Source organism: Ranitomeya variabilis, chromosome 4 (genome assembly GCF_051348905.1).
Source record: "Ranitomeya variabilis isolate aRanVar5 chromosome 4, aRanVar5.hap1, whole genome shotgun sequence".
In the NCBI taxonomy this organism is placed as follows: domain Eukaryota; kingdom Metazoa; phylum Chordata; class Amphibia; order Anura; family Dendrobatidae; genus Ranitomeya; species Ranitomeya variabilis.
This window is the reverse complement of record NC_135235.1, coordinates 501,096,023-501,121,975: the sequence shown is the minus strand read 5'-3', so window position 1 is coordinate 501,121,975 and position 25,953 is coordinate 501,096,023. Positions and strand designations below refer to the sequence as shown.

General features: G+C 43.2%; 1 protein-coding gene across 2 annotated transcripts in view; it reads right to left on the bottom strand.

The window, feature by feature from the left end:
- BRCA1 (BRCA1 DNA repair associated) overlaps window positions 1-25,953 on the bottom strand; it is a 220,792-nt gene that overhangs the window by 60,820 nt on the left and 134,019 nt on the right. For both annotated transcript variants that reach the window (XM_077252036.1, XM_077252038.1), the window contains exon 15: window positions 15,966-16,276. In XM_077252036.1, the coding sequence (XP_077108151.1) occupies window positions 15,966-16,276 (311 nt within the window). The remainder of the gene's footprint in view (window positions 1-15,965; window positions 16,277-25,953) is intronic.

The window sequence follows — 25,953 nt, the reverse complement described above, 5'->3', positions numbered from 1 at the left end:
ATCATAGTCCCCAGACAGGATGTATAGATACACAGAGTAACCTCAGACCGAATGGGAGAACTTTATTAAAAATAGGGCCACTAAATGTAAGTTTTTACGTAAATTGATTATTATATTGTTTCTTGGATAGTGTGCCTTATCACTTGTTCCAAAGCTAGCCCTTAAAAGGAATGTCTGGCCTTATGAAATTTTTGAAAACTTACGCATAGCTCCGCTGGTGGCCACATGTAAAAAGTGAATGGCCAAGACCAGCTGAGCTCGTTTGACTACATAGGGAATGGATATAAACAGTGAATGGTCCGGGACAGCTGAGCTCAGTTCACTATGTAGCGGCCGGATGTAAACAGTGAATGGTCCAGGGCCAGCTGAGCTCGGATCACTATGTAGTGGCCGGATGTAAACAGTGAATGGCCCAGGACCAGCTGAGCTCGGATCACTATGTAGTGGCCGGATGTAAACAGTGAATGGTCCAGGACCAGCTGAGCTCGGATCACTATGTAGTGGCCGGATGTAAACAGTGAATGGCCCAGGACCAGCTGAGCTTGGATCACTATGTAGTGGCCGGATGTAAACAGTGAATGGCCCAGGACCAGCTGAGCTTGGATCACTATGTAGTGGCCGGATGTAAAGAGTGAATGGCCCAGGACCAGCTGAGCTTGGATCACTATGTAGTGGCCGGATGTAAACAGTGAATGTCCCAGGAACAGCTGAGCTCGGATCACTATGTAGTGGCCGGATGTAAACAGTGAATGGTCCAGGACCAGCTGAGCTCGGATCACTATGTAGTGGCTGGATGTAAACAGTGAATGGTCCAGGGCCAGCTGAGCTCGGATCACTATGTAGTGGCCGGATGTAAACAGTGAATGGTCCAGGACCAGCTGAGCTCGGATCACTATGTAGTGGCCGGATGTAAACAGTGAATGGTCCAGGACCAGCTGAGCTCGGATCACTATGTAGTGGCTGGATGTAAACAGTGAATGGTCCAGGGCCAGCTGAGCTCGGATCACTATGTAGTGGCCGGATGTAAACCGTGAATGGTCCAGGACCAGCTGAGCTCGGATCACTATGTAGTGGCCGGATGTAAACAGTGAATGGTCCAGGACCAGCTGAGCTCGGATCACTATGTAGTGGCTGGATGTAAACAGTGAATGGTCCAGGGCCAGCTGAGCTCGGATCACTATGTAGTGGCCGGATGTAAAGAGTGAATGGTCCAGGAACAGCTGAGCTCGGATCACTATGTAGTGGCCGGATGTAAACAGTGAATGGTCCAGGGCCAGCTGAGCTCGGATCACTATGTAGTGGCCGGATGTAAACCGTGAATGGTCCAGGACCAGCTGAGCTCAGATCACTATGTAGTGGCCGGATGTAAACAGTGAATGGTCCAGGACCAGCTGAGCTCGGATCACTATGTAGTGGCCGGATGTAAACAGTAAATGGCCCAGGACCAGCTGAGCTCGGATCACTATGTAACGGCCGGATGTAAACAGTGAATGGCCCAGGACCAGCTGAGCTCGGATCACTATGTAGTGGCCGGATGTAAACAGTGAATGGTCCAGGAACAGCTGAGCTCGGAACACTATGTAGTGGCCTGATGTAAACAGTGAATGGTCCAGGACCAGCTGAGCTCGGATCACTATGTAGTGGCCGGATGTAAACAGTGAATGGCCCAGGAACAGCTGAGCTCGGATCACTATGTAGTGGCCGGATGTAAACAGTGAATGGTCCAGGACCAGCTGAGCTCGGATCACTATGTAGTGGCCGGATGTAAACAGTGAATGGTCCAGGGCCAGCTGAGCTCGGATCACTATGTAGTGGCCGGATGTAAACCGTGAATGGTCCAGGACCAGCTGAGCTCGGATCACTATGTAGTGGCCGGATGTAAACAGTGAATGGTCCAGGACCAGCTGAGCTCGGATCACTATGTAGTGGCTGGATGTAAACAGTGAATGGCCCAGGACCAGCTGAGCTCGGATCACTATGTAGTGGCCGGATGTAAACAGTGAATGGTCCAGGGCCAGCTGAGCTCGGATCACTATGTAGTGGCCGGATGTAAACCGTGAATGGTCCAGGACCAGCTGAGCTCAGATCACTATGTAGTGGCCGGATGTAAACAGTGAATGGTCCAGGACCAGCTGAGCTCGGATCACTATGTAGTGGCCGGATGTAAACAGTAAATGGCCCAGGACCAGCTGAGCTCGGATCACTATGTAACGGCCGGATGTAAACAGTGAATGGCCCAGGACCAGCTGAGCTCGGATCACTATGTAGTGGCCGGATGTAAACAGTGAATGGTCCAGGAACAGCTGAGCTCGGATCACTATGTAGTGGCCTGATGTAAACAGTGAATGGTCCAGGACCAGCTGAGCTCGGATCACTATGTAGTGGCCGGATGTAAACAGTGAATGGTCCAGGACCAGCTGAGCTCGGATCACTATGTAGTGGCCGGATGTAAACAGTAAATGGCCCAGGACCAGCTGAGCTCGGATCACTATGTAACGGCCGGATGTAAACAGTGAATGGCCCAGGACCAGCTGAGCTCGGATCACTATGTAGTGGCCGGATGTAAACAGTGAATGGCCCAGAACCAGCTGAGCTTGGATCACTATGTAGTGGCCGGATGTAAACAGTGAATGGTCCAGGAACAGCTGAGCTTGGATCACTATGTAGAGGCCGGATGTAAACAGTGAATGGTCCAGGAACAGCTGAGCTTGGATCACTATGTAGTGGCCGGATGTAAACAGTGAATGGTCCAGGACCAGCTGAGCTCAGATCACTATGTAGTGGCCGGATGTAAACAATGAATGGCCCAGGACCAGCTGAGCTCAGATCACTATGTAGTGGCCGGATGTAAACAGTGAATGGTCCGGGACCAGCTGAGCTCGGATCACTATGTAGTGGCCGGATGTAAACAGTGAATGGTCCAGGAACAGCTGAGCTCAGATCACTATGTAGTGGCCGGATGTAAACAGTGAATGGTCCGGGACCTGCTGAGCTCGGATCACTATGTAGTGGCCGGATGTAAACAGTGAATGGTCCAGGAACAGCTGAGCTCAGATCACTATGTAGTGGCCGGATGTAAACAGTGAATGGTCCAGGAACAGCTGAGCTCGGATCACTATGTAGTGGCCGGATGTAAACCGTGAATGGCCCAGGACCAGCTGAGCTCAGATCACTATGTAGTGGCCGGATGTAAAGAGTGAATGGCCCGGGACCAGCTGAGCTCAGATCACTATGTAGTGGCCGGATGTAAACAGTGAATGGTCCGGGACCAGCTGAGCTCGGATCACTATGTAGTGGCCGGATGTAAACAGTGAATGGCCCAGGACCAGCTGAGCTCGGATCACTATGTAGTGGCCGGATGTAAAGAGTGAATGGCCCAGGACCAGCTGAGCTCGGATCACTATGTAGTGGCCGGATGTAAACAGTGAATGGTCCAGGACCAGCTGAGCTCGGATCACTATGTAGTGGCCGGATGTAAACAGTGAATGGCCCAGGACCAGCTGAGCTTGGATCACTATGTAGTGGCCGGATGTAAACAGTGAATGGTCCAGGAACAGCTGAGCTCGGATCACTATGTAGTGGCCGGATGTAAACAGTGAATGGTCCGGGACCAGCTGAGCTCGGATCACTATGAAGTGGCCGGATGTAAACAGTGAATGGTCCGGGACCAGCTGAGCTTGGATCACTATGTAGTGGCCGGATGTAAACAGTGAATGGTCCAGGAACAGCTGAGCTCAGATCACAATGTAGTGGCCGGATGTAAACAGTGAATAGCCCAGGACCAGCTGAGCTTGGATCACTATGTAGTGGCCGGATGTAAACAGTGAATGACCCAGGACCAGCTGAGCTCAGATCACTATGTAGTGGCCGGATGTAAACAGTGAATGGTCCGGGACCAGCTGAGCTTGGATCACTATGTACAGGTCCTTCTCAAAAAATTAGCATATAGTGTTAAATTTCATTATTTACCATAATGTAATGATTACAATTAAACTTTCATATATTATAGATTCATTATCCACCAACTGAAATTTGTCAGGTCTTTTATTGTTTTAATACTGATGATTTTGGCATACAACTCCTGATAACCCAAAAAACCTGTCTCAATAAATTAGCATATCAAGAAAAGGTTCTCTAAACGACCTATTACCCTAATCTTCTGAATCAACTAATTAACTCTAAACACATGCAAAAGATACCTGAGGCTTTTAAAAACTCCCTGCCTGGTTCATTACTCAAAACCCCCATCATGGGTAAGACTAGCGACCTGACAGATGTCAAGAAGGCCATCATTGACACCCTCAAGCAAGAGGGTAAGACCCAGAAAGAAATTTCTCAACAAATAGGCTGTTCCCAGAGTGCTGTATCAAGGCACCTCAATGGTAAGTCTGTTGGAAGGAAACAATGTGGCAGAAAACGCTGTACAACGAGAAGAGGTGACCGGACCCTGAGGAAGATTGTGGAGAAGGACCGATTCCAGACCTTGGGGAACCTGAGGAAGCAGTGGACTGAGTCTGGTGTGGAAACATCCAGAGCCACCGTGCACAGGCGTGTGCAGGAAATGGGCTACAGGTGCCGCATTCCCCAGGTAAAGCCACTTTTGAACCATAAACAGCGGCAGAAGCGCCTGACCTGGGCTACAGAGAAGCAGCACTGGACTGTTGCTAAGTGGTCCCAAGTACTTTTTTCTGATGAAAGCAAATTTTGCATGTCATTCGGAAATCAAGGTGCCAGAGTCTGGAGGAAGACTGGGGAGAAGGAAATGCCAAAATGCCTGAAGTCCAGTGTCAAGTACCCACAGTCAGTGATGGTGTGGGGTGCCATGTCAGCTGCTGGTGTTGGTCCACTGTGTTTCATCAAGGGCAGGGTCAATGCAGCTAGCTATCAGGAGATTTTGGAGCACTTCATGCTTCCATCGGCTGAAATGCTTTATGGAGATGAAGATTTCATTTTTCAGCACGACCTGGCACCTGCTCACAGTGCCAAAACCACTGGTAAATGGTTTACTGACCATGGTATTACTGTGCTCAATTGGCCTGCCAACTCTCCTGACCTGAACCCCATAGAGAATCTGTGGGATATTGTGAAGAGAAAGTTGAGAGACGCAAGACCCAACACTCTGGATGAGCTTAAGGCCGCTATTGAAGCATCCTGGGCCTCCATAACATCTCAGCAGTGTCACAGGCTGATTGCCTCCATGCCACGCCGCATTGAAGCAGTCATTTCTGCCAAAGGATTCCCGACCAAGTATTGAGTGCATAACTGAACATTATTATTTGATGGTTTTTTTGTTTGGTATTAAAAAACACTTTTATTTGATTGGTCGGGTGAAATATGCTAATTTATTGAGACAGGTTTTTTGGGTTATCAGGAGTTGTATGCCAAAATCATCAGTATTAAAACAATAAAAGACCTGACAAATTTCAGTTGGTGGATAATGAATCTATAATATATGAAAGTTTAATTGTAATCATTACATTATGGTAAATAATGAAATTTAACACTATATGCTAATTTTTTGAGAAGGACCTGTAGTGGCCGGATGTAAACAGTGAATGGTCCGGGACCAGCTGAGCTCGGATCACTATGTAGTGGCCATTGGTGAGAAAAGCAGCTCACAGGCTATTCAGCGCTGCTATTGCTCCATGTAATACATCACAGTTAAACTATTCAAAATAATAATTAAAACCAGCTCTACACGAATTTTAGAGAAATCACTTTTTTTCCATAGGTAGTTACATAAATCTAGAGATTTGTAACAGGATGGCAGTGATGGAGTGCTCTGATTAACCAGCATAAAGTACTCACTTCCGCATTATATCCATCATGTTACCAATCCTGACAAGGCGTCTGATATTGCAGAGTTGCTGTAATAGTTTTAATTAAGTTCCTGAAGGTTGTGTTGTCATGTTCCATCCAGAATTATACACTCATGGAAGAAAGGTTTGGTGCCAAGCCTAATGCCATCCCATGCAGCTCTGCCAACATCATTAGCAGTCCCAGTCTGATTAATTGCCTCAATTCTCACCATTTAGCAGTGCTCTGCTCCAGCAGTTCGTGCAGGGGGATCATCGTTAGACTGGAGAGAGAATTAATTACTGGTAACATAATGGTTAGTTGCGTTGGTCATAAATTTGACAAACTTGACTGATGTGGAAGCTGTATTATGCTTCATAGCAGATATAACATCCAAATTTTCTAACAAATACAGAGCAGGGATGGAAATAGGAGTATTCTCCACAATCAGATAGTACATCAGTACTTTCCACATTCATATAGCCAAAAGATTAAAGCCGAGCAGAGTTGACAGCAGCATATACATAGTAACATAGTTAGCAAGGCAGAAAAAAGACATTTGTCCATCCAGTTCAGCTTATATTCCGTCAGAATAAATCCCCAGAACTACGTCCTTCTAAAGAACTTAATAACTGTAAGATACAATATTGTTACACTCCAGGAAGACATCCAGGCCTTTCTTGAACCCCTTGACTGAGTTCGCCATCACCACCTCCTCAGGCTAGGAATTCCAGATTCCGAATTCCAGACTCACTGCCCTAACAGTAAAGAATCCTCTTCTATGTTGGTGGACGCAGAGAATGCCCCCTTGTAACCATCACCTTCCTTGGTATAAAAAGATCCTTGGAGAGATACAGTTATATGAAAACGTTTGGGCACCCCCATTAATCTTAAGCTTAATGTTTTATTAAAATTGTTTTTTTTTGCAACAGCTATTTCAGTTTCATATATCTAATAACTGCTGGACACAGTAATGTTTCTGCCTTGAAATGAGGTTTATTGTACTAACAGAAAATGTGCAATCTGCATTCAAACAAAATTTGACAGGTGCATAAGTATGGGCACCCTTATCATTTTCTTGTTTTAAATACTCCTACCTACTTTTTACTCACTTACTAAAGCACTTTTTTTAGTTTTGTAACCTCATTGAGCTTTGAACTTCATAGCCAGGTGTATGCAATCATGAGAAAAGCTACTTAAAGTGGCCACTTGCAAGTTGTTCTCCTGTTTGAATCTCCTCTAAAGAGTGGCATCATGGGCTCCTCAAAACAACTGTCAAATGATCTGAAAACAAAGATTATTCAACATAGTTGTTCAGGGGAAGGATACAAAAAGTTGTCTCAGAGATTTAACCTGTCAGTTTCCACTGTGAGGAACATAGTAAGGAAATGGAAGAACACAGGTACAGTTCTTGTTAAGGCCAGAAGTCGCAGGCCAAGAAAAACATCAGAAAGTCAGAGAAGAAGAATGGTGAGATCAGTCAAGGACAATCCTCAGACCACCTCCAGAGAGCTGCAGCATCAACTTGCTGCAGATGGTGTCACTGTGCATCGGTCAACTATACAACGCACTTTGCACAAGGAGAAGCTGTATGGGAGAGTGATGCGAAAGAAGCCGTTTCTGCAAGCACGCCACAAACAGAGTCGGCTGAGGTATGCAAAAGCAAATTTGGAGAAGCCAATTTCTTTTTTGAAAAAGGTCCTGTGGACTGACGAAACCAGGCAGCACGGTGGCGCAGTGGTTAGCACAGCAGCCTTGCAGCGCTAGAGTCCTGGGTTCTAATCCCACCTTGGACATCTGCAAAGAGTTTGTATGTTCTCTCCGTGTTTGCGTGGGTTTCCTCTGGGCACTCTGGTTTCCTCCCACATTTTAAAGACATACTGATAGGGAATTTAGATTTGTGAGCCCCATCGGGGACAGCAATGATAATGTGTACAAATTGTAAAGCGCTGCGTAATATGTTAGTGCTACATAAAAATAAAGATTATTATTATTATATTATTATTATTGAGTTGTTTGGCCATACAAAAAGGCGTTATGCATGGCGGACAAAAAAACACAGCATTCCAAGAAAAACACTTGCTACCCACAGTAAAATTTGATGGAGGTTCCATCATGCTTTGGGGCTGTGTGGCCAATGCCAGCACCGGGAATCTTGTTAAAGTTGAGAGACGCATGGATTCCTCTCAGTATCAGCAGATTCTTGACAATAATGTTCATGAATCAGTGACAAAGTTGAAGTTACGCAGGGGATGGATCTTTCAGCAAGACAATGATCCAAAACACTGCTCCAAATCTACTCAGGCATTCATGCAGAGGAACAATTAGACTGTTCTGGAATGGCCATCCCAGTCCCCAGACCTGAATATCATTGAACATCTATGGGATCATTTGAAGAGGGCTGTCCATGCTCGACGACCATCAAACTTAACTGAACTGGAATTGTTTTGTAAAGAGGAATGGTCAAAAATACCTTCATCTAGGATCCAGGAACTCATTAAAAGCTACAGAAAGCGACTAGAGGCTGTTATTTTTGCAAAAGGAGGATTTACTAATATTAATGTCACTTTTCTGGTGAGGTGCCCATACTTATGCACCTGTCAAATTTTGTTTGAATGCAGATTGCACATTTTCTGTTAGTACAATAAACCTCATTTCAAGGCAGAAACATTACTGTGTCCAACAGTTATTAGATATATGAAACTGAAATAGCTGTTGCAAAAAACAAACAAACAATTTTTATAAAACATTAAGCTTAAGAATAATAGGGGTGCCCAAACTTTTTCATATAACTGTATTTGTATTGTCCTCTTATATTAGATCGCACTTCAGTCGTCTTTTTTCTAGACTAAATAATCCTAATTTTTCTAATCTCTCTGGGTATTGTAGGTCCCTCATCCCATTTAATTTTTTTGCCCTCCTTTGTACTCGCAATAGTTCCATTATATGCTTCCTGAGCACCTGTGCCCAAAACTGTACATAGTACTCCATGTGCGGTCATACTAGGGATTTGTACAGAGGCAGTATAATGCTCTCATCGTGTATCCAGACCTCTTTTAATGCACTCCATGATTCCGTTTACCGTGGCACGGTGCTTTCCTTCATTCTAGAGATCAGTGGACAGACCTCCGACAAAAGCATCATATCCTAGCAGCATGCCACCAATAAGCCAGATGCCTTTGTGTATGGGATCTTCACAGCTCTCAACTAAAATGTTGGGGACAAAAGGAACCATCCTACTGAATTTCCATAGCCAATCCTTTAGTTCTCCCTGGAGATGAGCCAGGGTTATCTGGGCAAGGGCTCTCTCAGATCACAGGAGCGCTTGGCTATGACTTTCTGTGCATGGGAAAGTTCAGACAGATAGCAGTCGGCTGAATCTTGCCATTTTCAAACTGTCCACTAGGCTTTTTTTTTTTTTTTCTTTTTTTAGACTTTAGCTTCCTATGGATTTAAGAAATAAAATACATACAAAGCCACACTGATCCAACCCAGACCCTATCTAATGTTCTGTAGTGTTTAATAAGTGTGTGTAAAAAGTCATTGGGAAGGGAGGAGGAGCAGGGTCATTGTGGGATCACCTATTATGATTGGAGGATCCTGTATTTTCAGCTGTGTATAGAAGTGTTACCTGTCATTGTAATCCTGCCTCTGCCGACAAGGATTCTGCAGTTAAATCTTCCTGAAAGAATGGGAAGTAGGAGTCTAAAAAATCCCCAATTGACAGTGTGAAAATTGCAGGATTACCAATTTTATTTTTTTCAACTTCTTCACCCCAAAAGCCTGTTTTCACCTTCCTGACTGGGCAAATTTTTTCAATTTTGACCAGTGTCAATTCATGAGGTAATAACTCTGGAACGCTTTAATGGATCCTAGTGATACTGAGATTGTGGTTTTTTTTGTTTGTTTTTTTTGTGACATCCTATAGTTCATGACAGTGGTAAAATTTCTTAGATATGACTTGTGATTATTTGTGAAAAAAAAATTATAAACTTGGCCAATATTTTGCAATTTTCAAACTTAGTTTTTTTGCCCTTAAATCAGAGTTATGTCTCACAAAATAGTTAATAAGTAACATTTCCCACATATCTAATTTACATCATCGCAATTTTGGAAACAAATTTTTTTGTTAGGAAGTTATAAGGGATAAATTGGACCAGCAATTTCTCATTTGCACAACAAAATTTACAAAACAATTTTTTAGGGATCATCTCACATTTGAAGTCACTTTGAGGGGTCTATATGACAGAAAATACCCAAAGTGACACAATTCTGAAAACTGCACCCCTCAAGGTGCTCAATACCACATTCAAGAAGTTTATTAACCCTTCATGTGTTTCACAGGAACTGAAGTAACGTTGAAGGAAAAAGTTAACAATTAACTTTTTAGTCACAAAAATGATCTTTTAGCCCAGATTTTTTTTTATTTTCACAAGGGTTACAGAGAAAATGGACCGCAATAGTTGTTGTACAATTTCTCCTGAAAACACTGACACCCGATATATGGGAGAAAACTAATGTTTGGGCGCATGGCAGAGCTCGGCAGGGAAGTAGCGTCGTTTGACTTTTTGAACACAAAAAATTGGCTGGAATTGAGATCGGATGACATGTTGCATTTGAAGAGCCCCTGATGTGCCTAAACAGTGGAAACCCCTACAAAGGACCCCATTTTGGAAAGTAGACCCCCCAAGAAATGTATTTAGATGAGTGGTAAGCACCGTGAACCTCCAAGTGCCTCACACAAAATTATAACGTTGAGTCGTGGAAATAAAAAATCAATAAAACAAACAATAAAAAAACATTTTTTTCCACAAAAATTATCTTTTAACCCCAAATGTTGTATTTTCACAAGGCTAAGAGGAGAAAATGGACCCTAAAAGTTGTGCAATTTCTCCTGAGTACACCAATACCCCGTATGTGGAGAGAAACCATTGTTCGGGTGCACGGCAGAGCTTGGAAGGGAAGAAGTGATGTTTCGGATTGCAGACTTTGATGGAATAGTCTGCGGGCGTCATGTCATGATTGTAGAGCCCCTAATTGCCTAAACAGTGGATATCTCCCACAAGTGACCCCATTTTGGAATCTATACTCCCCAAGTCATTTATCTAGAGGCATAGTTTTATAGTAATGATTATAAAGCTTTCGGTTTTACTGGTGTATGAATGTAAAATGTGGCGCTATGTGTAGGCTGTGTGGATTACATCAGATTATAAAAGTGTGTTGTGTTAACAGATAAAAACTAATTTGATTAATTTTTGGATGTGTGGAACGCTTTGAAGCAATCCTCAAAGCAAAGGCCAGGTTGCACAATGGTAAATTGTGTCCTTTCGGCTTCTCCTCTTGGAGCATACTCTTAACTGTTTTGTTTGGGGAACGATGACCTGGGACAATACGGGCACATCAGTTTCAGAAGTACTGGGACCTTTACCTTCAATGAACACATGAGGAATCACCGCTTGTACAAAAAGTGGCAGCGCTTTGCGCGGAGCTGTGTCCAAAGCGCTGCTGCTACAGACCATGGAAACATACCCTTATCCATCAGTAGGTGCAGCAATTCCCACACAATTTTCCCACTCAACCCCAGGGCGGGGGGAATTTAGGGGGGTTAATCTGGGTGTCCATCCTCTCGTACACCTTAAATCTGTGGGTGTACCCTGAGGTACTCTCGCACAGTTTGTGAAGTTTAATTTCGTACCTGTCCCTCTTACTGGGCAAGTATTGTCAGAGTTTTATCTTACCTTTGAAATGAACCAGAGATTCATCTATGTCGATGTCCCTCTGGGGTGTGAACGCTTCAGCAAATTTTCTGCTGAAGCGTTCAACCACTGGCTAAATTTTATATAGACAATCAAATTTTGGATCCTCTCTGCGGATTATCACTATAATGCAAACATTTTTGGATCATTTCAAATCGTGTCCTTGTCATGGACATGCTGAATATCGGTGTGCTGTAGAGAATATCAGTACTCCAGTATTGCCGAAGCTCTGGTTTTCTGACAATGCCCATATGCAGCACAATTGCCTAAAATGTCATAATTTCTGCTGCATTTCCAGGGGTCCATCTGGTATACGAGGACGTCGGATTTGGGGAGAAAAATTGATGGGCATGCAAGTTTGTCTGGGCCACCATAACATTTATTATTTCCCCGATGAAAAAGAATTTGAAAAAGTAAATTTCAGTGATGCCAGTGGTGTCAAACTAGATTCCTGAGCGGCCGATGAAATCCAGAATAACGGGTTAATAATTTTCAGGGGGGTGCAAACCATATGGGATCGATTGCTGCAGTGGTTTTCATGCCGGGGGTCCTTCCTCACTAGATGAGGAGGAAAGAGGAATGTGGGATCTTCCTCACTGGCTGAATCTGTGTCGGCGGCAAGGAAAGAGTATGCCTCCTCTGGTGAATAGCGTCTTCTTGACAAATGGGCCATTTTCATTTTATTTTTCAAAACCCTGGGGATGTGTGTGTTAGTGGTGCTTTTACACGTGTAATGTGTGGGGCTTGTGTATAGGATACAATTTTTTTTTTTAATCAGATATTTTTTATTAAAGTTTTCAGAACATAACAGAATTTTCTCCAAAATACCCATATAGGATACTACCGTATATACTCGAGTATAAGCCGACCCGAGTATAAGCCGACCCCCCTAATTATGCCACAAAAAACTGGGAAAACTTATTGACTCGAGTATAAGCCTAGGGTGGAAAATGCAGCAGCTACCGGTGAATTTCAAAATTAAAAATAGATACTCCATACCGTTCATTATGGCCCCATAGATGCTGCACATAAAGCTGTGCCATATACAATGCTCTGCACCGTTGCCCCATAGATAGCTGTGCCATATATATAATGCTCTGCACCGTTGCCCCATAGCTGTGCCATATATATAATGCTCTGCACCGTATAATGCTCTGCACCGTTGCCCCATAGCTGTGCCATATATATAGTGCTCTGCACCGTTGCCCCATAGCTGTGCCATATATATAGTGCTCTGCACCGTTGCCCCATAGCTGTGCCATATAGTGCTCTGCACCGTTGCCCCATAGCTGTGCCATATATATAGTGCTCTATATAGTGCTCTGCACCATTGCCCCATAGCTGTGCCATATAGTGCTCTGCACCGTTGCCCCATAGCTGTGCCACATATATAATGCTCTGCACCGTTGCCCCATAGCTGTGCCATATATATAGTGCTCTGCACCGTTGCCCCATAGCTGTGCCATATAGTGCTCTGCACCGTTGCCCCATAGCTGTGCCATATATATAGTGCTCTGCACCGTTGCCCCATAGCTGTGCCATATAGTGCTCTGCACCGTTGCCCCATAGCTGTGCCATATATATATATATAATGCTCTGCACCGTTGCCCCATAGCTGTGCCATATATATAGTGCTCTGCACCGTTGCCCCATAGCTGTGCCATATATATATATATAGTGCTCTGCACCGTTGCCCCATAGCTGTGCCATATATATATAGTGCTCTGCACCGTTGCCCCATAGCTGTGCCATATAGTGCTCTGCACCATTGCCCCATAGCTGTGCCATATAGTGCTCTGCACCATTGCCCCATAGCTGTGCCATATAGTGCTCTGCACCGTTGCCCCATAGCTGTGCCATATAATGCTCTGCACCGTTGCCCCATAGCTGTGCCATATAGTGCTCTGCACCGTTGCCCCATAGATACTCCACATAAATCTGTGCCATTGCTGCTGCTGCAATAAAAAAAAAAAAAAACACACATACTCACCTCTCTTGCTTGCAGCTCCTCAGCGTCCCATCCCGGTGTCTCTCTGCACTGACTGATCAGGCAGAGGGCGGCGCGCACACTATATGCGTCATCGCGCCCTCTGACCTGCACAGTCAGTGCGGAGAGACGCCGGGAAGATGGCGCGGCGCCCGGCGTGTGGAACGAGGGAAGGTAAATATGTAATACTTACCTGCTCCCGGCGTCCCGCTCCTTCCCCCGGACAGCTGGTCTTCGGTGCCGGAGCCTCTTCCTCTGTCAGCGGTCACCGCTTCATTAGAGAAATGAATAGGCGGCTCCGCCCCTATGGGAGGTGGAGCAGCCTATTCATTTCTCTAATGAGCGGTCCCACGTGACCGCTGAACAGGGGAAGAGCTGCGGCACCCGGAGACCGTGGGACGGGCAGGGGGACCGCCAGGAGCGCCGGAACTAGGTGAGTATATGGCAGTCCTCACCCGCTGACCCCACCACCGATCATGACTCGAGTATAAGCCGAGAGGGGCACTTTCAGCCCAAAAATTTGGGCTGAAAATCTCGGCTTATACTCGAGTATATACGGTATTTAACATAAAAAGTAAAAAAAAAATTTGAGACGTTCACTATACTACCAAGTCAATTTTTACAATTCTGACCACTGTCACTTTATGAGGTTATAGCTCTGGAACGCTTCAACAGATCCCAGTGATTCTGAGAATGTTTTTTCCTGACATATTGTACTTCATGTTAGTGGTAAAATTTCTTTGATATGATCTGCGTTAATGAAAAAAACAAGAATTTAGTAAAAATTTTGAAATGTTCGCAATTTTTTAAATTTTAATTTTTGTACCCCTTAAATCAGAGAGTTATGTCACACAAAATACTCGAATAACATTTCCCTGTCGACTTTACATTAGCACAAATTTTTTTAGGATCTTATAAGGGTTAAAATTTGACCAGTGATTTCTAATTTTTCCAACAAAATTTACAAAACCATTTTTTTTTAGGGATCACCTCACATTTGAAGTGAGTTTGGGGGGTCAATAACAGAAAATACCCAAAAGTGACACCATTCTAAAAACTGCACCCCTCAAGGTGTGGAAACCACATTCAAGAAGTTTATTAACCCTTCAGGTGCTTCACGAGAACTAAAGCAATGCGGAAGGAAAAAATGAACATTGACTTTTTTCACAAAAAAATTTCTTTGGAACAATTTTTTTTATTTTCACAAGGGTATCAGGAGAAAATGGACCACAATATCTGTTGTGCAATTTCTCCTGAGTACGCCAATACCCCGTATGTGGGGGTAAGCCACTGCTCGGGCGCATGGCAGGGCTCAGAAGCGAGGGAGCACCTTTTGACTTTTTGAATGCAAAATTGGTTGGAATCAATGGTGGCACCATGTCGTGTTTGGAGACCCCCTGGTGTACCTAAACAGTGGAAACCCCCCAATTCTAACTCCAAACCTAACCCCAACACACCCCTAACCCTAACGCCAGCACACCTCTAACCCCAAAACACCACTAACCCCAATTCCAAACCTAATCATAACGCTAACCCCAACCATAACCCTAATCCCAACCCTAACCATAACCCTAATCCCAACCCTAACTCTAGCCCAACCCTAACCTTAGCCCAACCTAAACCTAATGGAAAAACTTCTTTTATTTTATTATTTTTACCTATCTAATGGGGTGATAAAGGGGGGTTTGATTTACTTTTTTTTTTTTGATCACTTCAAAATGAACCAATAGGAAAAAATGTCCTATAGTTGCCAGCCGACTGCACATGCACCCGCCATTTTCTTCCCGGAAGATGCCCCCAGCCAAGGGATATCACGGGGGAATGCAGGGACACCAGTGGTCGAGGGGGGGGAAATCGGGGACCCCATATCTGTCTCCTCTGATGTGTGATCACATCACAGGAGAGGGAAATTAAATTAGCAGAGACCCCGGAGAAATTCTGACGCTGGGGGGGCTATACATTTATTTCCCAGTGCCATTAAAAAGCAGCGCTGAGGCATAAGTACCCTTAACTGCCGCTGTTAAAAGGCGTATCGGCAGTCGTTAAGCAGTTAAAAGCAACCAAAGGAGATCTGACTATATGTGCACATATTTGGAGCAGCCGATTTGTTATACTGGCTCCTGATACATACATAAGGCACTTTGCACTTTACTGGCATCATGTTCCAAAGATGACTATATATATTTACATCTTTTTAAACAATATTATTTATTTCTAGCTTGGCCCACATTGTTGCTTTCATACAGCTAAAAAACACCTTTGGTGCTTTCTTGAAACACACTGTTAATTTTAATCTATTTTTAAATATCTTCTAATAAAATATTGCATATTTACAGTATCCATTTATATGCCTCGTTATCCCACCAAGACATTGAGCTTATTGGGGATTGTGGTTTGTTACCATTTACAAGTATAAAAGAACTTACCATTTCACTTTGAGTCAAGCCAGATGTCACAAGACAATAGTTTCTTTTATTAGAGACTACTGGGCTCTTGAACAAAGAATCTACTTTACTTCTTAAAGGTGATTTAAATGTAGGTGACACACTTCGTTGTGTATTACTAGGGTGCTTGCTTAATTGCTGGGGTGGCTGCACCACCACTTTTAGTTCTGCTGACTGTCTAGAATCTTCTCCTCTTAAAGTGTTCAAACCATTTATTGCTTGCAGTTTACTTCTCACACTTTGTCTTGGAGATTTGGAATCTCTCAAGTGGGTTGCAATTGGTTCACAACGATCTGTTAATAAAAAAAAAAAAAGTTAAATTATATAAGTTAAATATAATCTATATACAATATGGAGATATACATATATACACAACCACACGCATATGGTATAATAAACCATGATAGATATATCTCACCCAGAAATTCTGCTGTAAATGATAAAAGCCTATCTATCAAAGAGCTGGCCCTGCTCCCCTACCTATCAAGTGTTTTCAAATAGTGTGTAAATAACAGTCATACAGTATCCAAAATAATACCACCGTAAATAACTGTATACTCACATAGATACTCCACAGGATATGGATAATATATATATATATATATATATATATATATATATATATATATATATATATATATTTTTATTTTTTTTTTTTTTTTTTTTTTTTTTCACTGTTTCATTGCAGCCATTTGGTAAATTCAAAAAAGTTCATTTTTTTCTCATTAATGTACACTGCGCACCATCTTGACTGGAAAAAAAAACAAATAGAAATTTTTGCAAATTTATTAAAAAAGAAAACTCAAATATCACATGGTCATAAGTATTCAGACCCTTTTCTCAGTATTGAGTAGAAGCACCTTTTTGAACTAGTACAACCATGAGTCTTCTTGGGAATGATGCTACAAGTTTTTCACACCTGGATTTGGGGATCCTCTGCCATTCTTCCTTGCAGATCCTGTCCAGTTCCGTCAGGTTGGATGGTGAACGTTGGTGGACAGCCATTTTCAGGTTTCTCCAGAGATGCTTAATTGGGTTTAGGTCTGGGCTCTGGCTGGGAGTTAGGAATGGTCACGGAGTTGTTCTGAAGCCACTCCTTTGTTATTTTAGCTGTGTGCTTTGGGTCAGTGTCTTTTTGGAAGGTGAACCTTCGGCCAACTCTGAGGTCCAGAGTAGTGATGAGCGAGTGTACTCGTTGCTCGGGTATTCCCGAGCACGCTCGGGTGACCTCCGAGTATTTATCTCCGACTGCTCGGAGATTTAGTTTTCATCGCGGCAGCTGAATGATTTACAGCTACTAGCCTGCTTGATTACATGTGGGGATTCCCTAGCAACCAGGCAACCCCGACATGTACTCAGCCTGACTAGTAGCTGTAAATCATTCAGCTGCCGCGATGAAAGCAAAATCTCAGAGCAGTCATAAATACTCGGAGGTCACCCGAGCGTGCTCGGGAAAACCCAAGCAACGAGTGCACTCGCTCATCACTAGTCCAGAGCACTCTGGAAGAAATGTTCATCCAGGATATCTCTGTACTTGGCCACATTCATGTTTCCTTCAATGACAACCATTCCTGTGCCTGCAGCTGAATAACACCCCCATACCATGATGCTGCCACCACCATTTTTCACTGTTGGGATTGTATCGGGCAGGTGATGAGCAGTGCCTGGCTTTCTCCACACATACTGCTTAGAATTATCACCAAAAAGGTCTATCTGTCTCCTCAGACCAGAGAATAATATTTCTCATAATCTGGGAGTCCTTCATGTGTTTTTTTAGCAAACTATGCAGGCTTTCATATGTCTTGCACTGAGGAGAGGCTTCCATAAAGGCCCGACTGGTGGAGGGCTGCAGTGATAGTTGACTTTGTGGAACTTTCTCTCATCTCCCTACTGCATGTCTGGAGCTCAGCCAAATTCTACATTTGTTTTTTTATTTTTTTCAGTCAAGATGGGGTGCAGAGTGTACATTAATGTGAAAAAAATTAACTTTTCTTTAATTTACCAAATGGCTGCAAGGAAACAAAGAGTGAAAAACTTAAAGGGGTCTGAATAGTTTCTGTACCCACTGTATATATATAGAATTAATATTACATTTACCTGAATAGAGGCAGTCTTCAGATTGTATCCCAAGAGAGTTATATGCAATTCAGTAATTCTACTGCTCAACGGTCTCCAGCCAATCCTCGTTCCACAACTCCAACCTCTTAACTGTAGATTAAGACTTCCAGCCACGTACAGGCTTTAGGGGCTACATTAACGTCACAAAAAATTCTGACGATCAGTGACCTCCGGGGCCTGGATGTAGCTGGATGTCTTGGAGATGAGGCGTGTAATGGTGTAAAAAGAAATAGAGTACCCGATGTCAAGTAGCTGGGCAGCCAGTGAGGGGAGCATTGTATGTATTTTCTGACCAAGGCTCACAGTTACAGCCATCCCATTGCTCACATTTTGATCCTCTTCTTTCTGTAGTCGGGTGCCTTGTATCTCCGGCCTCTTCACTATAGACCACGACTTCCAGCCGTGTCCAAGCCGGCGCTCACTGTGCTTCATCAGGATGTAATGGAGACAATATTATAGCATGCAGTGAACTCTGGGCCTGGAAGCTGCTGGAAGTCCTGGCCAATAATGAAAAGGCTTGAGATGCAGCACGCTATGGAGGAAATAGGAGGATCAGACAGCAGCCAGGGTTTATCAGTGAGGGGAGTATTATTTTTTAGTTTTTTATTTTTTAACATCCACGTTCGTAAATAGGGGTTGAACAGAATTCAGAGGTTAGTAAGTCAGGGCTCGATGTACAAATGTTTCTATGGAGTCCCTTCTCAACAAAACAATACCACGAGATTAGGAGTGTTTAAACAGTTAAAAGTTTTAGAAATCCACTTTGAGTAATCTTTATTTGGTAAATGTATGCCTGTCAGAGCGCAGCTCCCTTAATGTTGTCAGTAAAAGTGCCGCTATACTGCAAGTTACCCTCATTCCACCCACCGCCTCCTGAGTCACTCTTCTACAAAGAACCTGACAAACACAGCTTTCTTCCAAAAGGTTAAAGGGAAAGAGAATAATAAAAAAAATGCAAGTTTGTATAAGGGGAAAGCTAAATCAGCAGAAACAAAGACAGCTAAACGTTGAAATGCTTACAGTAAGAAGTCATAAAAATCTTTAGCTATGAGCTAGTGGTACAAAACAAGAAATGTTCACAGGGAAAAATCCATGCAGTCTTGATGTCCCATGTTTTCATAAAAACACATCAAGTCACCCTATACTTGTAAAGCTATATTGTGGGGCACTCTTAACATTAGCAGCACAATTCGCGCAAGATTAACAGGTTCAAGTAAATGTAATTTTCTGTATCGATTATGAAAGGTAATGGAAAAAAACATGCGACAATCGTATATAGTCGCACATGTCTTGAGTTCTATCCATTTTATAAACTGCATTTGATGCAGCGATAAAGCTAGAGTGAACGTCAGACTAGAGACTGTCACACTCGGGTCAGCAGACCTCGGGACAGTCTGCGCATTAGTGGTCCGTGCTCAGACATCAGTCTTAAGCTAGAGGTTGCTAACTTTACAGTATATTCGAGGCACGCTCTAGGAAAGTTCTCAACCTAAGTAAAACATATCCAAAGGGCATCAGTCACCAGACAAGAACAGTCCCTGTGGCATCCTTCTAGCTGGTATGGCATACATATTTTTCGGAATGGCATGTGAACAAGCATCCTGCTAAGCAATGTATACTGCTCAATATACATTTTTTCTTTTTCAAATGGAAGCCTATAAGCAATATATGCCACTGCCTGCCTATATACTGTAATATTAGGACTCCGCAAACCATTCTTTTCACATTTATTGCACATGAGTATACACAAAGATTAGTAGGACCGTGAAAGAGGCTTTTTATTCGACTACACGTTTCTGCAGTGAACGGTTCCATTCGTCAGGTCATAACATGTAAGCTGAACAAAACACATTTTAAGAGGAGCTAGATGGCGTGAACAGGACTGTCCCATGGGATGCAAACTAATTCCTTTTAAAATGTATTTTGTTCAGCTTGCAAGTTATGACCTGAAGAAGGGAGAAGTTTGCTCCAGAAACACATATTCCAAGAAAACCTGACTTAATTACAGAAGAACCCCGGGCGCTATTCTGTTCAGCTTTGCTTTTTGCCATATGTGGCTACAGATCTTAGCTGCGGACAGTACAGGAGCCTCTCCAGTGCAATGAAGTGCTGCCTCAGAAGCTACACGATTCTCTGCAGGCCTAAAGCATTGTGACTATACCTTAGCTCAAGCATTTAAGCAGGAAATTTAGAGATGGTGTTGGCTTGGCATCACTACACATCTTTGCGTCTCCTTTTCAAGTTCTAACAGTGTCAAAAAGACACTTACACTGCATCTTCTTTGTCATCTGTGCACCCTAAGGATTGTAGAATCCAGGCAGCATGGTGGCTCAGTGGTTAATACTGCAGCCTTGCAGCACTGGAGTCCCGAGTTCAATTTACACCAAGGACAAGATCTGCAAGGAGTTTATATCTCCCCATGTTTGTGTGGGCTTCCTCAGAGTTCTTCGGTTTCCTCCTAGCCTACAAAGACATACTGATAAGGAATTTAGATTGTGAGCCCCAATGGGGACAGTGAAAGTATAAAGACTGTATAGTCAATAGACCAAACAGTCACTTTAAAAGATTTAAAAGGGGTAAAACATGCCCGCCTTTTCCCCAGCCATGTTTCATCTCTTTAAAGCACCTGCCAAACTAGACACAATCACTAGTTTGGCCATATTTACTTACAAAAAGGTGTAGCACAAGCCCTGTCAAAAAGAAAATAGAAAAAGTAATGATCCCACGCTCTCCATGTTATGCTAATTATCTTCAAACTTCAGCATACTTTTTAGATTTTGATTATACTGCTCAAGTAATATCACTCTCAATCACAGGCTCGTTTGCTTTTCCATCATAAATTGGACTAGCCGGAATTACAGTTTGCAACATCTGTTGCACAATAAAGCTGAAGCATCAATAATGCACACTTAGTTTGCTGGTTTTCCGAACTGCGCTTATCTCATAAAAGAGGCTACATAGTCGGATCATAGGGAACAGATCAGACTCGTGAGTGACAATGACAAAATATTAGCCTGAACTTGTCATAGCGTCCAGAGTTATTGCAATAAACTTAAAGATGTCCTGTCACTTGCCATAGATATGTAATTCTTTACCTGGTGTAAATGTCACCATTTTCCTGACTTTGGGTTTCTTTCTTTGCTCCTGCGACACAACCCGCTCTTGCCTGTATGTAAATCCAGTTTTGTTAGCCAAGTGGGCGTGATCCTTAACTTTACTCTGTAGGCAACCTTTTGAGTTCCATATCACCGTGGATAACAAGGCTAGATTTACATCCAACACATCATTATGGGACATCAGAGGAAAAGTAACAAAGATCTCTAATAATGAAGAACTTGCGTTTGGATGTATAATAGAAGGGAGACCAAATCTAGAACATTGTTTATACGGTTTCTGGGTGTCATGAGGGCAAGATAGATAGTGTACAGCTAGTGATGAGCGGACGCGCTCGGATATGGTGTTATCTTAGCATGCTCGGGTGTTAACCCAGTATTTCGTGTGTGCTGGAATAATATGATAATATGCTGCATGTATCGCAGCTAGCCACAACACATGCAGGGATCCCCTAACAGACAGACAATCCCCGCATGTGCTGCGGCTGTCTAACAGTCACGCACCGTGCAGCTGCAGGGACTCGAACATATTATTCGGATACTCCGGTAACACGTTATCAAAGCACGCTCACTCATCTCTATGTACAACCCTTTGAAGAGGCTTATCAGGGGAACATTGATTGCCCATCATCACAATATGGAAAATATATTTCAGCATCGGAGGCCCAAAAGGTTATTTAGTAAATGCTTGAGGCAGCGTTTGTAAAGCAGCAGGATGTCAGGCGCTGTCACTTTGCTTTGGGAGAATAGTTGCATTTTTGATCATGGGCTAAGCTATTCTTCAGGCATAGTCATCAGTTAAGTGTCAAAGCATAGGGTTTCTACTGTATCCATACATCGATCTGTATGCATGCTCAGGCACCAGCTGCGCATTTTTATTTCCTGACCTGCATATTTTTCAGGGGTGTTTTTGAACGATCAAAAGGGTCTTAAGACCTGAACCCCCTACGAAATGGTTTGCAAATAAAACAACAAAATTTTTAAAAAATGATAAACGTGTAATCACTCATTAAAGCATATAGATGGCTGGTTTGTTTTTAATTTGGTCATAAAGCCGATTTATGCTCTATTACCAAATGATTAAAAAGTAATTTATTTATTTTTTTTTTTAATTATTATTCTCATAAAAAAAAGTGCAGCTTTTTACTGCACCAGCAAAGTGAAAGATTCCTAAAAGTCCTATGCACACACGGCTTATTTGCAGCATGACAATTCTTTTGCTGGTTTTTGCAGTTTTTCTACCATTCAAATGAATGGAAAAGAAAAACAAATCAAAACCACATATAAACGCTTGTAATTTGCAGATTTTCCTGCTGCTAATACTGAATGTGTGCACATACAATAAAGTTAAGCTTTCACCTGGTCATAAATCAGTGTAGAAGATTTTTAGGAAAAGAAAAAGTAATTACTGACGCTGCTATCAGCAGGAGCTCAGTGAAGGAGTCTGTGTTATCACAGTTCACACCTGGCTGCAGAAAGTGCTATTTAGGCTTCTTTCACACTTCTGTCGGTCGTCCTGCGTCAGAGTGCAGTGAACCAACGTATCAACGGATGTTGCAAAATAAGAGGAAAAAGTGTGCAACGCATCCAGTGTTATGACGAGAGAGAGAGAGAGAGAGAGAAAGAGAGGAGAGAGAGACACTTTTCCCTGAGTTGGAATTTGCTTCCTGGCATGCTCAGAAGTAAAAACTACATCCGTCACTGGATTCCTGCGTTTCACAGTGACCGCAGGATCCAGTGTCCATAGGCTCCCATTCTGTGGAATGACGTATGCTGCAGGAGGCGTCGGGGGACGTTTTTCCACTGCAGACAAAAAACGTTCCTTTGAACGTTTTTTTCCAAATGACAGGCCGTCAAATTCCGCAGGATCCAGTGCACGACGGACGAAACGTGTGGCCATCCGTCGTGATATGTCGCTAATATAAGTCTATGAGAAAATGCTGAATTTTTTTGCAGGATCCTGTTTTCTCAAAAAATGACATATCTCGATGGGCTACAAAAGACAGAAGAGTGAAAGAGGCCGTTGATATGACATTGACATGCATAAAAAAAAAAAAGAAAAGAAATGCCCCTGATCCTTTAATTACTAACTGTTCCCTGGTATCAGGATATGTGAACAGTTCTGTGAAAAAAAAAAAAAAACAGTGCTGGATAATGCTCCATTTAACAGAAAATACTCACTATTAGGCCTCATTCACACGTCCTTCTTTCTAACATACAAGAAAAAATGGACAGATTATTCCGGTCAGACTTTGATCAGAGTGTCATCCATTTGTCCCGCATGTGGAGAAATAGAATAAAAAAAAAAAAAAAAATTAAAAAAAAAATAAGTTTCTACATTTTCTCCATTCCGACGATCTGTGAAAATCGATGATATCCGAGTGCAGTCCGACTTTTGCATGGCCCCATTGCCTTACATTGCCAATTCTGATACGATCCTCTTATCAAAATTGGATATGACTCCGCAATTTTCCGCAGACCTCTTGGTCCATTAAAAATCACAAATGCTTGAATGGCCCCATAGACTATCACAGGTATAAGTGCTATGAAAAACACGGACAGCACTTGTACGCAAAAATCAGACGTATGAATGAGGCCTTACGCAGTTGCAGACAAGCAGGTTAGATTACTTATGGTGTGACTTAGGAGTCTGACCTAATCTTTTTAAGGTTTTCAGTATTCCATAAATGGTGGAGATAATATAGTGACAACACTTTGCTTTACCAAGATTACATGTACGATATCATTAGGATTAAATCTCTTAAAATAAAAAGACAGTAACCGTACCCAGGCAGCAATTATTAAAGCAGCGCAATTAATGAGCGGTAACATCAATCTGTTCCACTCATGATCATTTTCAAATCAGCTACAGAAATACAGACGTTAGGCCAACAGCAGCGTTTCTATGGCATGAATATGGACTTAATTAAACTCTGCTATTACAAGGCATACAGCCATCCGTGCATAAAAGCAAAGCGAATGAAAAACAACAGGCAATCCATTGCAAATGGACATGTGAGGTCCCAAAAGATACAATAAAGGCTTGTTTCGTTATCATATTTCTACACTCCTTTAGATGGACACGAACATTCATATGCTTTCAGAGTAATTGGATGGCTAAATCAATTTAATCAGTGAACCCCGTAGAATACAAACTGAAAAAAAAAATGAATAAATACAACTAAAATAAATCAAAAGAAAAAAAAAAAATGCACAAGCAAAAAAATAAAAAAATAAAATTTTATATATGTGTGTGTGTGTGTGTGTGTGTGTGTGTGTGTGTGTGTGTGTGTGTGTGTGTGTGTGTGTGTGTGTGTGTGTGTGTGTGTGTATATATATACACACACACATACATACATATACATACATACACACACACATAGCATACATACAGATGTGGCTGAGCTATTGACCATTTCCTTTGTGTACCAAATTAGGCTAGGGTCACATTGCGTTAGGGCAATCCGTTAAGCGGATTGCGCTAACGCAATGCTTCTCTAGGGTCCGCGTTCGGCGTCCCCGCTAGCGCAGATCCCCGATCTGCACTAGCGAGGAACGGACCTCGGGCGCGCCGCGGACGCTGCAAGCAGCGTTCGAGGTCCGTCACTCAAATGACGGCACATCGCTAGCGCATTGGGCGGGCGCTAGCGACGCGTTCACCATTACAGGCTATGGCGGCGTTAACGGACTACGTTAACACCGCGTTATGCCGCGGTGTAACGTAGTCCGTTAAACGCGGTCACATAACGCAATGTGACCCTAGCTATTAGTGTTCCTTTTAAAGGGAACCTGTCACCCCCAAAATCGATGGCGAGGTAAGCTCACCAGCATCAGGGGCTTATCTACAGCATTCTGTAATGCTGTAGATAAACCCCGATGTTACCTAAAAGAGGAGAAAAAGAGGTTAGATTACTCACCCAGGGGTGGTCCCACTGCGGTCCGGGTCCGATGGGCGTCTCAGGTCCGGTCCGGAGCCTCCCATCTTCATTCCATGATGTCCTCTTCTGGTCTTCACTCCGCGGCTCCGGCGCAGGCGTACTTTGTCTGCCCTGTTTAGGGCAGAACAAAGTACTGCAGTGCGCAGGTGCTGGGCCTCTTTGACCTGTCCCGGCGCCTGCATACTGCAGTACTTTGCTCTGCCCTCAACAGGGTAGACAAAGTACGCCTGTGCCAGAGCCGCAGCGTGAAGACCAGAAGAGGACATCATCCTATGAAGATGGGAGGCTCCGGACCGGACCTGAGACACCCATCGGACCCAGACTGCAGCGGGACCGCCCCGGGTGAGTATAATCTAACCTCTTTCTCTCCTCTTTTAGGTAACATCAGGGGCTTATCTACATCATTACAGAATGCTGTAGATAAGCCCCTGATGATGGTGGGCTTACCTCACCATCGATTTTGGGGGTGACAGGTTCCCTTTAAGAATTCCTTTACGAGTCAGATATGACGATCAGGACTAGTTTTGCCAAATAGAAAGGCATGATGCACACAAAACCTAAGTAACTGTGTCCTTACATCAATGGCAGAAGTATAACTAACCACAACAAGAAATACAAAAAAAAAAAAAAAAAAAAGGACCAGTAGCCAACATTAGCAACTGAACAATTGTCAATTTTGGTGGAAATCCATTTTTCGTGTGTAGTGGTGGTGGGCGGTGGGGTTGAATCAGGAGAAGATCTGTGCAGACACGGAGATTGCTTGTTAGCAGTGGTAGATGTTATGAACAGTCAGCTTACTGC